At 44.8% G+C, this 13,984-nt stretch overlaps 1 protein-coding gene across 3 annotated transcripts in view; it reads left to right on the top strand.

Moving 5' to 3' along the window:
* The window catches only part of ccdc85cb (coiled-coil domain containing 85C, b), a 58,693-nt gene that overhangs the window by 30,360 nt on the left and 14,349 nt on the right, over positions 1–13,984 (top strand). For 2 of the 3 annotated variants that reach the window (XM_056294629.1, XM_056294628.1), the window contains exon 2: positions 10,876–10,955. In XM_056294629.1, the coding sequence (XP_056150604.1) occupies positions 10,876–10,955 (80 nt within the window). Of the gene's footprint in view, positions 1–10,875; positions 10,956–13,344; positions 13,387–13,984 lie in introns of all 3 variants that reach the window. The other variant, XM_056294627.1, reaches the window with a different exon arrangement.

The following is a 13,984-nucleotide window of genomic DNA, read 5'->3' as shown; positions in this document are numbered from 1 at the left end:
ATGTATGATTCATCCTCCCATTTGAACACTGAATGTTCACCCCATCACTGTTTGGCTGCGGATGAAACGACCTCGTGTCCTCATCAGCGAGAGACTTCACTTCTTCATAAACTGGCGCATTGGCTTATGTGTATTTAGAATCCATCAAGTGGATTTTGGTTTTGTCTGACAAAATAGATTTAAGAGGAGAACAGACATTTCCAAAGTCTCTTTCGTCTCTCATCATCGGCCGCTTCTCCGGGGTCGGGTCACGGTGACAGCAAGCTAAGTAGGGCACTCCAGATGTCCCTCTCCCCAGCAACGCCCTCAAGCTCCTCCTGGGGGATCCCAAGGCGTTCCCCGCCCAGAATGGGCATATAGTCCCTCCAGTGAGTTCTGGGTCTACCCCGGGGTCTCCTGCCAGTTGGTCCTTCTGGACCAGTCTGCGATGCCGGAAGTCGGCACACCCCGGTCCCCGCCTTTGCCTGCATTACAGCCTACCTCAATGCTCATCCCCGTGGGTGGTGGGTCTATGGAGGTGAAAGTGCCAATTTGAATTGAAAAGCTCAGCAGCCCCAACACATACGGACATATCTAATTTCTAGTTACCCTATTTGACATTTTCATTAGAAATGTCAAATTTCAGGCCTAGTTTTTAAACCTAAGTGGTGTGTGTTCATCTTGTTTGACATAACAGTAAACAGGATTTTTCCTCAGTGTTATATTTTAGGAATATGGGCTCGCACGAAGGAAAATCAGGCGCACACCGTGCTATATTTTCCATGCACTTACAACTTAGGAGTGAATTTATATTTTGCACGTACATGACACAACTCTATCTTGCAGTGTGCAAATGTCAAACTACTCTTGTCAGTAAGAGTGAACACAACACCTTTATGTTTAGTATCTATAGCTGTGTGTGTACTTACAGTAGGTCCAAAGTCCATTTTGCAGCCTACCCCCACCACGCCAAGTCAACAACCTCATTCCTCCTACAAAAGCAGATAGGGCTTGCCCACGGGTAAGTTATCTGTGTGATATAGCGGAGTTTGCTAATTATTCACACCACTCACTATCCCTTAAAACATAGCTTGTCATCTTTTACATTTTCTGACAGCCGAGATGACTTGCCAAGTGATCCGTCATTTAGAATAAATAGATTTGTTCATTCGGTGCCGAGTTAAAGGCATGTTGAGCTGTCGCTGCCAGTAAGCCCCGCCTGGCCTTACTGTGGAAAGAGGCTAATGATTAAAAAGCTGGCTTCACCTGGTCAGTGTTTTAGGTTTGTTGACACACACACGCGGTCCTTTGAAGGTGTAATCCATTTGGCCTTTTCACTTTCACACTTGTCACCCAGCATGGGCTGTCTCACCGCGAGCAGAAAAACAAGACCTTGCGGTTATCACACACGGGAGGCATATCCGCACACATTCTCTGTTGACACGCACACATGCACGCATGCATGCACACATGCCAAGTGTAAACACGTATTCCATAGTGCACTTACTGATACACATTGTCATGTTCTCTGCCTCGCATATAGATGCAAAAACACTTCCCCCCCCCATTAACTGAAATGCATATACTCCACTTACACACATGAAGAAGAAAACATTCTTCACGTGACCACAGTCGGTCACACACACACACACATACACACACACACACACACACACACACACACACATGCATGCAAATTCTCCTCACACACATGCACACACTCCGAACTGTGTGGGGAGGTATGGCATTCTCTCTCCTCACTCCCTCGGAGTGGGTGCCATATCTTGTCAGATGGGGTTAGCTCCCTGCTAGCTGATGAGCCAGCGAAGCCTTTGAAGCCCTTCCAGGGGCCCGTGGTTTACGTGCCTGGGTTGCCAGGTTCTGCTATCCCCCTCATTAATGCAGCATGGATGCCCATTTAACTTGTTCCTCTCTCTGCTCTTCTGGTCGGCTTGCCCTGGCTGTGACCGAGCACTGGGCAGTCGAGCAGAGGAGGACATACACACATGCTTAACATGCAGGTCAAGCACAGGCATGCACACACACACACACACACACACACACACACACACACACACACACACACACACACACACACACACACCTACTTGTGGGTTAGTTTACAAGCACAGACGAAAGTGTAGCGATGCACACACACATGCACACTGCACAGAAATTGAGTATAAGCTTACACACACACACAAACATCATTCCAATACAGTTCCGTGTTCATTTCAGAGTGTGTGTGTGTGTGTGTGTGTGTGTGTGTGTGTGTGTGTGCGTGTGTGTGTGTACATGTAATTGTGCAAGCCACATGCTTCAAACTCTTGCCCAGTAGAGAAAAATGGAACAGCCATCAAACACTTCCTCTCCGGAAAACTCCATGGGACCTTGCTCACCTGACTGGCGCCAAGTCCTAATTTCAACAATGGTGCCTCCCTCCTCTCAAAAATATCCCTTTTCATTTAGTCATTTTTTTCCCCTCCGTGAATGCTCACCTCCTTTTGCAAGTTGATGAGGCCAGCGGCAGTGAAAGCAGGGCAAAAGCCTTGTTTTTTTTCTGCAGCTTTGTGTGTGCCACAGTGTGTACCAATTTGTATAAATGCAAACTTTGGAACACATCGATGTGACTTAAAGGGAAAAGTAATCACAATATTTAAACATTATGTGAATATATACGTTACAGGGATAACACTGCATTAACAGCCGTAATACTGAGCAGTGTTCTGTGTGTCTCTGTAACACCACCGAAATTGTGTCCGCCATGACATCACTTGTGATCAAACCTTGAATGTGGAAACTTACTTCCTAGTTCGCCGATGGGCTGCACTGTATTGGAAAATGTGAATATCAATAGGCACCGTGGTGCAGTGGTTAGCACGGTCACCTCACAGTAAGAAGGTCCGGGGTTCGAACCCCGGGATTGTCCAACCTTGGGGGTCATTCTGGGTCGTCCTCTGTGTGGAGTTTGCATTTTCTCCCCATGTCTGTGTGGGTTTCCTCCGGATGCTCCGGTTTCCTCCCACAGCCCAAAGACGTGTAGTTCTGTTTTCCCACTGGCCAAAAAAACCCGCAAAAAACCCACTAATGTCCACCTTTGGACAATGTAAAAAGGCAGATGTTAGCGGGTTTTTTGGCCAGTGGGAAAAGGGTAAATCAGCCATACTAAATTGACCATAGGTGTGAATGTGTTGGCCCTGTGAAAGACTGGTGGCCTGTCCTGCCCAGGCGGTCTCCCTGCCTGCTGCCCAATGATTGCTGGGACTGGCTCCAGGCTCCAGGCTCCAGCATCCAGCGACCCCAATTGGGATAAGCAGCTTGGATAATGGATGGATGGATGGATGAATATCAATACTCCATACTCCATCTGTATAATGTAGAGTTGTTATTCTCATTTTCTTTTACACGGATTGTCTGCCAATGACATCACTGGCAGACACATTTCTGCACAATTTCGGCGGCATTTCCGAGACACACAGTATCTTGGCTCAGTGTTATGGCTGCTAATGGAACGTTATCCCCATAGCATATATGAAATGATAACGTTGAAAAGCGTGATAATGGCCCTTAAATTCCAAGAAAGCAATATAATCTGTACTCCTCTCGGTCTTACAGAACTGATCTAAAGCTGAATTTTTGCAGGACTAGTATTACCTTGGGACTCCTAGTGTTATGTAATAATTGTATAGATCCCTTGGTGGGCTTAATCCTGTGCAAATCTGTCATGTCTTTAATTTGAACAGTAGAAGTTTTCAACAACACTGTATTTTGGTGTAAACTGTTGTCCCCAGATAATACTAATCCCTTGCGAAGTGAACTCTTTTTTTTCTTCTTCTATACGCAATGTTTCTGTCTTCCTCCTGTTGTGGAAAATAGTGGCAGTAATAGCATCTATTTACTCATTTGAATTAGTGGAATTAGGAAATGGATTCGGAATTTGGCCTTCGGTGTTATGATGTTATTTATACTTAATCTGTCTTAAAATGATCAAACCTAATTGAAAACTGTCTCTTTTTTTTGGTGGCAAACTGAAATTTTACCTCACACAGTAATCGGGGCACCACTGATTTCATCAGATGTCATCATGCTGTGTGAATGCATCTCACGAAACGCAGAACCTGGGAGGTCTTTAATCAATCACAAGAGGTTCCTACATAATACTTATCCATTGCAAATAGAGCCCAAGTCTCTATAATGAACACATTACTGTCAAGAGGAATTAGCTTTCTGCAGCCAGGTTGGGGGATCAGATTGCATGGAATGTAATGTAGTCCCACCCAACTGTTGCAAAAGTGAATGAGAGTGAAAAGTACTGTTTACACTGTTTCTCATGTCTCTTAAACATCTTGAGGTAATTGACCCACTCCCCTGCCCCAAACACACACACACACACACACACACACACACACTCATAGCCTTACATACATAAACACGCACAGAGTCATGGATGGGTTTTGAAATCCCCACTCCTTTCTTTCTTTCTTTCTCTCTTTCTTTCTTGCTTTCTTTCTTTCTTTCTTTCTTTCTTTCTTTCTTTCTTTCTTTCTTTCTTTCTGCAGACATACCCACACACCCACACATTCCCGCTTGCACTCATTCTTTTATATGTTGCCTATACACACATGGATTCTCCTCTCACTCACTCACACGCATGCATGCACACACACACACAAATGCACACATACACTTATAGCCTTATAGCCTTGCATACACACACACACACACACACACACACACACGCACACACACAGACTGAGTCACAGAGGGGTTTCAAAATCCCCCGCCCTTCTTTCTTTCTTTGTTTCTTTCTTTGTTTTTTCTTTCTTTGTTCTTTCTTTCTTTTTTCTTTGTTTGTTTGTTTTGTTCGTTCTTTCTTTCTTTCCTTCTTTCTGTCCATCTGTCTGTCTTTCTTTCTCTGCACACACCCACCACGCACCCACACATCCCCACATGCACTCATTCTTTTATACATGTATCATACATGGATCGTCCGCATGCACCTACACACACACACACACACACACACACACGTCAGGAGAGTATATCCTATGTCTTGGTGCTAAACTGCTGTGATACAGCTGTGAAAAGGAGATGAAAGCCAAAGCACAGCCAGGGAAAAATAAAAGGCGTAGTCATTTCAATGCACTGTGAATTTCTAAACAACAAGAATAGCTTAAAAAAGCATAAGGGGATTCCAAAGCCTGCTTCTATTATTATTATCATTATTTAAACCAAAGCCGCTCTGAAATAGCAGAGAAGTTGGGATCAGTAACGAGGAATTTGATTTGGTCTGACTGAAGCGTTCGCAGGTACTCAAAGGAATTTTTGACCACTAGTAGCGCTATAGAGCACAGTAGGAAAAACTGTTCCCCTTGTATCGCGTGTTCTTAAGCACAGTGGCGACGTATTACCCATTTCTGCGGATGCAAAACACGAAGAAGAAGGAGAAAACAACAACTGACCGGAATGGTGATTGTTTTTGTTTATGATACTTAGTCTTGACAAATTGACTGGGCAGTAGCGAACGTTACTGAATTGGTTTGAGCATTTAACTAGGCCTGTCTCCGTTCTGAGAGTTTGATACACATTTTTGGTCGTAATCAGTAACGCTAAATGGGCTAATTTACATACTGTGAACAACAAACCTCAGCTGGGTGTATGACTGATAACCTTTTATTAATACCCTGGCTGAAAACGTCTTGTTACTGGCTGCATGCCGATTTGCCTGATGGGTAGGTAAACAAGAAAAAGTGGGGTTACCGCAGACTTGGCCGCGTCAATCAAATGAAGGCGCGAAAACAACTAAATGTATGAGTTCACCAGCCATCGTAAATGTTTTATGAGGTGGGAAACACACTCAACTTGTTTATTAGGCCTCAATGACACATAAAGTGTTTTGGTGAATTTGAATGTTAAAAAAATCGAGTTATTTACAAAGACAACTCCCCTGGGCACCTTTAATGCCCAGTAAGGACATGTTTGCATGTGTTGTCTAGGGCTGCCCCTAAAGAATCAGCACCTCTGATATATTCTCTGCACCATTGCATGTTATCACCTCTTATATCGCCTGCATAAGTCAACCCTTGTGTATATATCCGAAGATTGTTGTGTTGTAGTGTTGTTATTCTATGTTAAGCACGCTGAGAGAGCCACGAAACCGGAGTCAAATTCCATGTATGTGCAAACCTACGTGGCCAATAAACATGATTCTGATTCTGAATATGGCAATATCCATCAATCAAGTAAGCTGTCGATTATTTTGAGCATAAATCAAGTAAATCAGATGTGAAAAAGTTTTTTACGTGTTTTTTTAACATTTTTTTCAGGTGTACAATTTGGACGACAACTTACAATGTGTTCCCCACTGTAATCTCTCCCTCTTTGTGATATTTTCTTTTTATTTGAATTAATTTCTGGTGCATGTTCTTATGTACATGCTCTTCTGGTACATTTATTTCTCGTACTTGTTCTTATGTTGTTGCTTTAAAAAAAATTTTTTTTTACATCTTTTGATATAAGGTGACCTTAAGTGTGCCAGATAAACGGCAATTGAATAGAATTATGACTATATCGGCAGGCTGCTTTCCGTTAAGGTTCTGCAGCATGGACAATAGGCCTTTGTGGTAAGCAAGTTCAGTTTTGTGACGCTTGTGGACCACTATGTTTTCGTTGTGTTTTAGTTGAAAATGGTCCCAAACTGTGGACATTTTCACTGTTGGGACATGGTTCGTTTTTTAGCTTCTGCCTTTGTGTTCATTTTTGCATCATCTACATGCATCAGTATTGATCGTCTGAGCGCTTCGCTGCCTTATACGCAGTCATTCTACGTGGCCAGGCATGTTAGGACATGTGTAAAGATATGAAACGAAGCTTCAAGGCAGTAAATTGTGATCAAGAATTTTTTTTGTGATCAAATTAATCGTGATTGCTCGTGACAGCTCCAGAGTCATCCGGTGTTAGCGCTAGGCTGCCTCCCTATCCCTGCCCATATATTAGCATCTTCTTCCCAGCCTTTGTGACCCAGAGAGAGAGAGAGAGAGGGAGGGAGGGAGGGGGAGAGAGTGAGAGAGAGAAGGAGAGGCAGAGGAAGAGCACAAAGGAAGGTGTATTAAGGGTTATGCAGGGACAATGATGGAAATGAGGGGTAATAAAATGCTACAGATGAAAGCCAGAAAGACGGCTGTAATGAACAAGGTTTGGGAAAGCAAGGAATCAAGGACATGGAAGGGGAAGTGTGAAGAGGTAGAAAACCGAGGAGTGGATGAAAGCCATAAAGCGGAGCGTTGAGGGGGGGGAAAGGAAGCAAGATAGTTTAGAAGACCTTAAAGTAGTCGCGATGAAGACAAGGAAAGAGAGGGCTTAAGTACAGTGGTAGTAATGAGAGAGAGAGAGAAAGAGAGAGAGAGAGAGAAGCAGGGGAAGAGGGAGGAAAGAGGAACTGGGCTGGGAATTGCTGTGGAAGTGGGTCACAGTGGCGCTGATGTGATAGAAAGTGACATGCACAGAGACGGGGACAGACTCGCGCCACTGTCTGCGTCACATTTTGTCTCGCACACATGCACGGATACACTCTCACAAAGATACATCACCTCACTTCGCTGGATAAACAGCACTTACACGACAGTAAAAATAGCTCACTTGTGCGCAGGAGAGCTTTTGCAAAGACAAGGTTCCCCTCTCTATCAGTCTCACTCCCTTCCTGTGTTTTCTCTAGTGCCTCTCAACCCCTCTCCCATTCTCTCTCTCGGGATGAATTGTTTTCGGTCGGACGATGTTGAACACCCTTTACTTTGCTTTGTTCCACAACTGCTTGTTCTCACTGTATCAACTCTTGAGATTGCATACAGGTTTATGCATTAGTAATAATCGCCGCACTCCCTCAGTGCTTGTTTAGGATCAAGACTGCAGTTGCCTAGCTGAATCGCTGAGCTTCACAGGGTAATTATTTTGGCTCGGCTCTGCGAAACCCCATATGATCCCCAGGCTTTTCCCCCCGAGCCTCGAGGTGGAATTAGGAGGGATGGGGGGATATAGTGATGGAGGACTGGAAAGGGGAGCCAGAGAGTGGTTTAATTGCCTGACCCCCCCCACCCCCACCACACCCGCACCAGGATAGGTCTTAGGAGCCGGATTCTCTCATCAGATCCTTCCAGCCTTCCTTTTGCGTGTGCATGTTTTGTATTTGTGCGTGCATGCATGATTTTGTGTGTGTGCATGCGCGTATGCATGTTGGTACACCCACAGGCATCGGCACTTGTTGTGCGTTCCCAGACCTGCACATATTAAAACAGGACCACATAATCATGTCATGTGGGATTCTGAATTGATGTGCCTTCCGATTTAATGTCTATCTTTAACCCCCTTCCAGCATGTGAAAGGCTTGGAGACAGGGTAGGGGGAGAGCGAGCGATGGTACTGTGGTGTCTGAAGCTTCGCCGGTCGTACCGACATAGTGCTCCAAGCGGTACGATCCCTCGATATGTTTGGCTTCTGGGTTGTTTCTTGTTTGAAACAGGTGGTGCAGGCCTGATACAGGCCTGCCGGCTAAATCCCAATTCTAATTCAGTGATGGCACTTTTTTGAACCATTTTGTCGTGGTCTCTGTTTTATCTTAATCATCACCATTGTCATCTTCTTCATATATTTGCACTTTCCACTCCCATTTTCTAAAATTCTGTCCCCATCTCTGTGCATGTCTTTATCTTTATGTGACCCTGATGGCACCAGTTCACCACAGCAAATCCCTGGCACGAAATGTAATTGCAGAAAAACAGTGATTTAGAGTCTGTCCTGGATCCAATGGATTCCTTTTTCATTTCACTGGCAAGGAGATGAACAAGGATCCTGTGTGGTTATTGGATTAATGATAGAGGAGGAGGAAGAAGAGGGGGAGGTGTCTCCATCTCGGTCTGTGTTTATCAGACAATGTTCACAATATGTGCAGAAAAAAAGCATTTGACATACAGTTTGTTGTCTGAGCGTGGATGTGATGGCTGACGGCGGAGGAACCTTCATCCTAATCGGCTTGAGATCTGGCTGCCGGTCAGGCCAGCAGATGACTCCAGATTAGAGGGTCACAAGGCAGGAAGAGAGGATTAACCAGCCCTCGCCACCGTGGCCTCCTCCTCTAAGCGCCCCTGCCATCATCTAAATAGCCAACTGACAGCACGGCCTGCCGCAACCGTCTCCCTTGGAAAAATTGAGGACTTGAGCGCGAAAAGCTTGCCAGAGAAAACTGTCAGTTGTTTCTATCCAGTTTTAAGGCTCGGATGATAGGGATGAATCTTTTTTTCCACAAAGTTGTTTACCTTAGGAGGGATGTTATCTGCGGTTTTGTGGGATGGTCAACTTTCATTTCAATTTAATATGGCTTGTATCATTGAAATATGGAAAACTTCGACTTGCATTTGGAATCAGTTGAACCAAATCTGTTGTGACAGAGACCCTGCTCTTAGGTGACTCCACACCATATTTATCCCCCCTCTAATATGATCCAAGGTTATGACTGTTTTCTATAACAAATTCTATGTGTTGGTGCAACCCAATCCAAGGTGATCGCCAAACAGTATTGCTTCGTGAAAGTGCCGTTCTGCAAAACAGCGCCCCTTCGTGGTAGCGAGTGGAACAACAGGTTCATTAAACTGAGTTGATTGGCTTGATTTGTTTGGGGTCAGTTCTATGCAAACAGAGGTTAGAGTTACCTTGCTCTCGTAAATCAAGTTAGGATTTTGCCCGTTTGTTTGCGTCTGACTGCCTGTGTGATAGGTTAGGGATTTAGTTTCTGCCAGCTGAATAACTAAAATGAAAATGATAAACACTCCATATACGTTCTGCGAGAATGACCTCACATCTGCGTCTCATTCGAACCGAAAGTTTCCACTGTTCCCCCCCTCCACCCGCAGCCCCTTGACTTACTGTTTCCCCGCCGTGGTCTCCCCTCCTGCAACCTCCTCCCTCTTTCTTCATGCCCTTAAAATAACAAAATGGAGATGTGCACTCTGCAGTGTGTGCCCCCGACAAGATGTCTGAGCGCAGCGCCTCCATGTAGCTCCACTTTGATCTTGCTGTAAATTAAACATGCCTTTTAAGAGAACAGGTTCTGCGCCACCCACAGAGTCAAATCGCACCTCCACACCTTGCAGAGCTTCTGTCCCTGATGTGAACTTTCCAAGGTTTGATTTGAGTTAGCGTAGCCTGTAAAATGATAAAGAACAACTTCAGCAATTTCTCAGGTGCATGTAGTGTTACGCACTGACAGTTGGGTACATTTAGATGCAGTCATGTAAGTGACAGAACTCGGTCATTACAGAATGGCACTTTTTTTATCACAATGTTATATTGCGAGACCTCAATAGATGGCAATCTACAACTTATTGATTCAGCGGGGCTTGAACATTTCTCGGCTAAGCCTTATCCTTTAGATCTGTTACCAAGGTTCATAGCCTAAAGCATCAATGAAGCCTTGCACCTGTTGGCCCTGCAGAAGCTCAGACTCCTATCTGTTAGCAGTATAGTGATGCATTACAAGCTATGTGCATAGCAAGTAGTAAAAAAGTAGGCCTTGCTATGCTGTTGTTTGTCCTGAAAAGGATAATTTACACTTTGGGGACTATAAAATCAGCAAATCAAATACTTACTCTTGCAAATTTATAAGAGACTTTAGCAAGACACTGCACATGATCTCAATCTCCTACATCTATAGTTAGATAAAACCTATTATATACTTCAGAGAGTTCTGTTTCACAGAGTTTTGGGGGGTTCTCACAGAATGTGTCAACCTTTTAAGCACTTCGGGGACCTTCTGCCTGAATGGCCCAGCCTGACTGTATTTGGCTTGTGGGCTTTGAAGTGCTAATCACCTCTCCTCTCCTCTTTGCTTCTCCCTCTCTCCTCTAGATTCCTCCTCCAACTACATTAGACAGCTGGAGACTAAAGTGAGGATCCTGGAGGATGACAACAATAAGCTTCTGTCTCAGGTGAGGTCGCACACACACACACACACACACACACACACACACACACACACACACACACACACACACACACACACACACACACACACACACACACACACACACACATAACTACTCGATAACAAATACACACACAGATATATACCCCCCGCCAAAACACACACACACACATGCAACTCAATAACCAATACACAAACATCCCCCCCCCCCATACACACACATTTATAGAAACTACTGCCTACCTGTCTCTATCAGAAGCAAAGTTTCTCTCTCAGTCCAAGTCTGGGTGGATTTAAGGCCATCGTTCAACTGAAGTGTTCTCTCAGAACACACTTTCCACCATAGCCATCGTGTATAATAGGCATCTGCCACGACCCAAAAGGGTTGCTTGATGCTTCTCTACAGCTGCCTCTTCACAACAGACTGCCTGTAAGTTGGAGAATGTGTTGATCCATGTATAATTCATAGGGAGTCAGTTAGCTTCAGTTGCAAGCCGTGATGTTAGCCCCCGAGGCGGACTGAAGGAACGGAGACGAGATGAGAGCAGAGGAGAGAAAGAAGAGGAAAGAAGCATTAAGTGACAGTGATGGCATGGGCGTTTCTCTCGACATCGACCTTGCTGTGACTTTGACAGAACTGGGGGAAGAGAACCGGGCTGAGAGAGCGTCGGGGGATAGGAGGGGAAAGGTGGCTTTTCCAGCTCACCCCGAGGTCACATGTTAAATTCAGGGAAACTTGATTGGCAAAGAAGTGGAGGATCCAACACAAGCTTACATTGTTTATACTCATGGTGAAGTTTGTTTATTTTCATTATTATTATTATTTGCCTCACCTGACCAGTGGACCAGTCCAGTTGGAACAGTACATTGATGAGCAATGCTTGAATAAACAAAATTCCCTGCGCGGCATCAACCGCATTTCTCCAAACACATATCACATTTTCTTAATTTTCCCGCAGAAGGATAAAGGAATCAGATTTTTTTTTTATCATATTGTGTTGATAAGATTATGGCGCAACGAGGATGTTTCTGGTTTTTATTTACATTTTGCAAAGTGTTTGCGTTAAAGCCGCATTCACAGAAACAGAAAGTGTTATGGACCCCAGGGTTAACGTATGCATCTCAGTGTTTCCCCCATTTACGTATATACAGGGCGGCACGGTGGTGCAGTGGTTAGCACGGTTGCCTCACAGCAAGAAGGTCCTGGGTTTGAGCCCCAGGGTAGTCCCTCCTTGGGGGTCATCCCGGGTAATCCTCTGTGTGGAGTATGCATGTTCTCTGCGTGTCTGTGTGGGTTTCCTCCGGGTGCTCCAGTTTCCTCCCACAGTCCAAAGACATGTAGGTCAGGTGATTCGGCCATACTAAATTGTCCCTAGGTGGGTGTGTGTGTGTGTGTGTGTGTGTGTGTGTGTGTGTGTGTGTGTGTGTGTGTGTGTGTGTGTGTGTGTGTGTGTGTGTGTGTGTGTGTGTGCCCTGTGATGGTCTGGCAGCCTGTCCAGGGTGTCTCACCGCCTGCCGCCCAATGACTGCTGGGATAGGCTCCAGCATCCCCGTGACCCTGAGAGCAGGATAAGCGGTTTGGATAATGGATGGATGGATGGACGTATATACAGCATATCACTATTCATTACTATACAACATCATATCACTGTCAGTGCTTATATTAATATATTACCTTTGTCGTTCTTTTTGAGATTTTATTGCACGACTCCAATTGTGGGGATGCAAAACAGAAGAAAGATAGTCTAAAGTCACAGTTTTAATGAATTTTTAATTGTAAGCCGTTATTCCCTTTTTTTTCCTCCATCAGTTTAACATTCTCCAATTATCTACCTGCTGGGTCTTTTGTAGGCAAAGGAGTGGGAGGCAGTCACCGACATGAAACCTCAACGATCCACGTAATTGGCCCTAAGAGCTACAATTACGAGCTACATGTTGTCTCGCAGAAGTTCCGTGAGGAGATCCACCGTTAACCTGACGTGATACCGCTTTTTAAACGATTACCTTGGTGAATTTTATTTTAACTTCGAGCCACCACAGTGGGTACATGGTGGGTTAGACCGGAAAAGACCACCACCAGCTCAACACTGAAAATGGCACTCACTCAGACAGACAGTATTTTACCAAGTCTGCAAAGTGCATAGCGGAATCAAAAATGTTACCCAGAAGCATCTGTTGACAATATTCCCCTCTTAAAATGACTGAGAGGACGTCGTCTCTCACATGACTACCATCCTCCATAGTGTCTCGGGTCTGTCTTTGTGCAGTCGCTCTGTCATTTGGGAAATGCCACAGTTGTTACCACACATGACTGAACAGATGACAACATCCTGATAGACGACAACAAAGCCAGTGATAAACCAGTGCACCATCACCTCTTTTTCTCTCCTCAGGCCTGTAGCCGGTATAGCTTATCACAGATACAGACCAAAAAGGTAACTCCACCGCTGGCCTCACTGAAATGCTGCTCTACTGAGATGAATGGGGCTTGCCTCTTCTGCTGTTTCACTCCTCTATCCTTCTGTCTCGTGATTGGGACTTTCACAGCTTCCATAGTACATTTTGCGGATGCCTCAAACGGGTGTCTCTACCTGCTGCTTGCATGCATAGCTAAAGTATTAACATAGGGCACACAATTTGTGCCTGGCCCGTCTTGGCCAGGAGCCCTTTGTTTTTTTCTTTTTTTCTTTTTTCTTGAGGCTGTTTTGCAGAATACAGGGTTTGGTTCTTGGTACTCTACGGTGAATGAATGCTGCAATGTGCTTTGGTGCATGAAAAGGACGCGCTTGTCCTGTCTTGTCGGGACGTCTGGTGGGCTGAATAATTTAAAATACAGGGGTGACAGGTAGATCCAGGCATCTATTATGCATGGCCAACAACTGGTGTGTGTGCGTGCGTGTGTGTGTGTGTGTGTGTGTGTGTGTGTGTGTGTGTGTGTGCATGTGGGCGTGCGTGCGTGAAGAATGTAGGAATGTATGAAATTCATATGAATATTACCTTGTTTTTTTTTTTGTGGATTCCCCCCCCCCCCTT

This window comes from Lampris incognitus, chromosome 15 (genome assembly GCF_029633865.1).
Source record: "Lampris incognitus isolate fLamInc1 chromosome 15, fLamInc1.hap2, whole genome shotgun sequence".
NCBI classification, from domain to species: Eukaryota; Metazoa; Chordata; class Actinopteri; order Lampriformes; family Lampridae; genus Lampris; species Lampris incognitus.
Note: the sequence above shows the minus strand (reverse complement) of the source record. Positions and strands in the feature narration are given on the sequence as shown.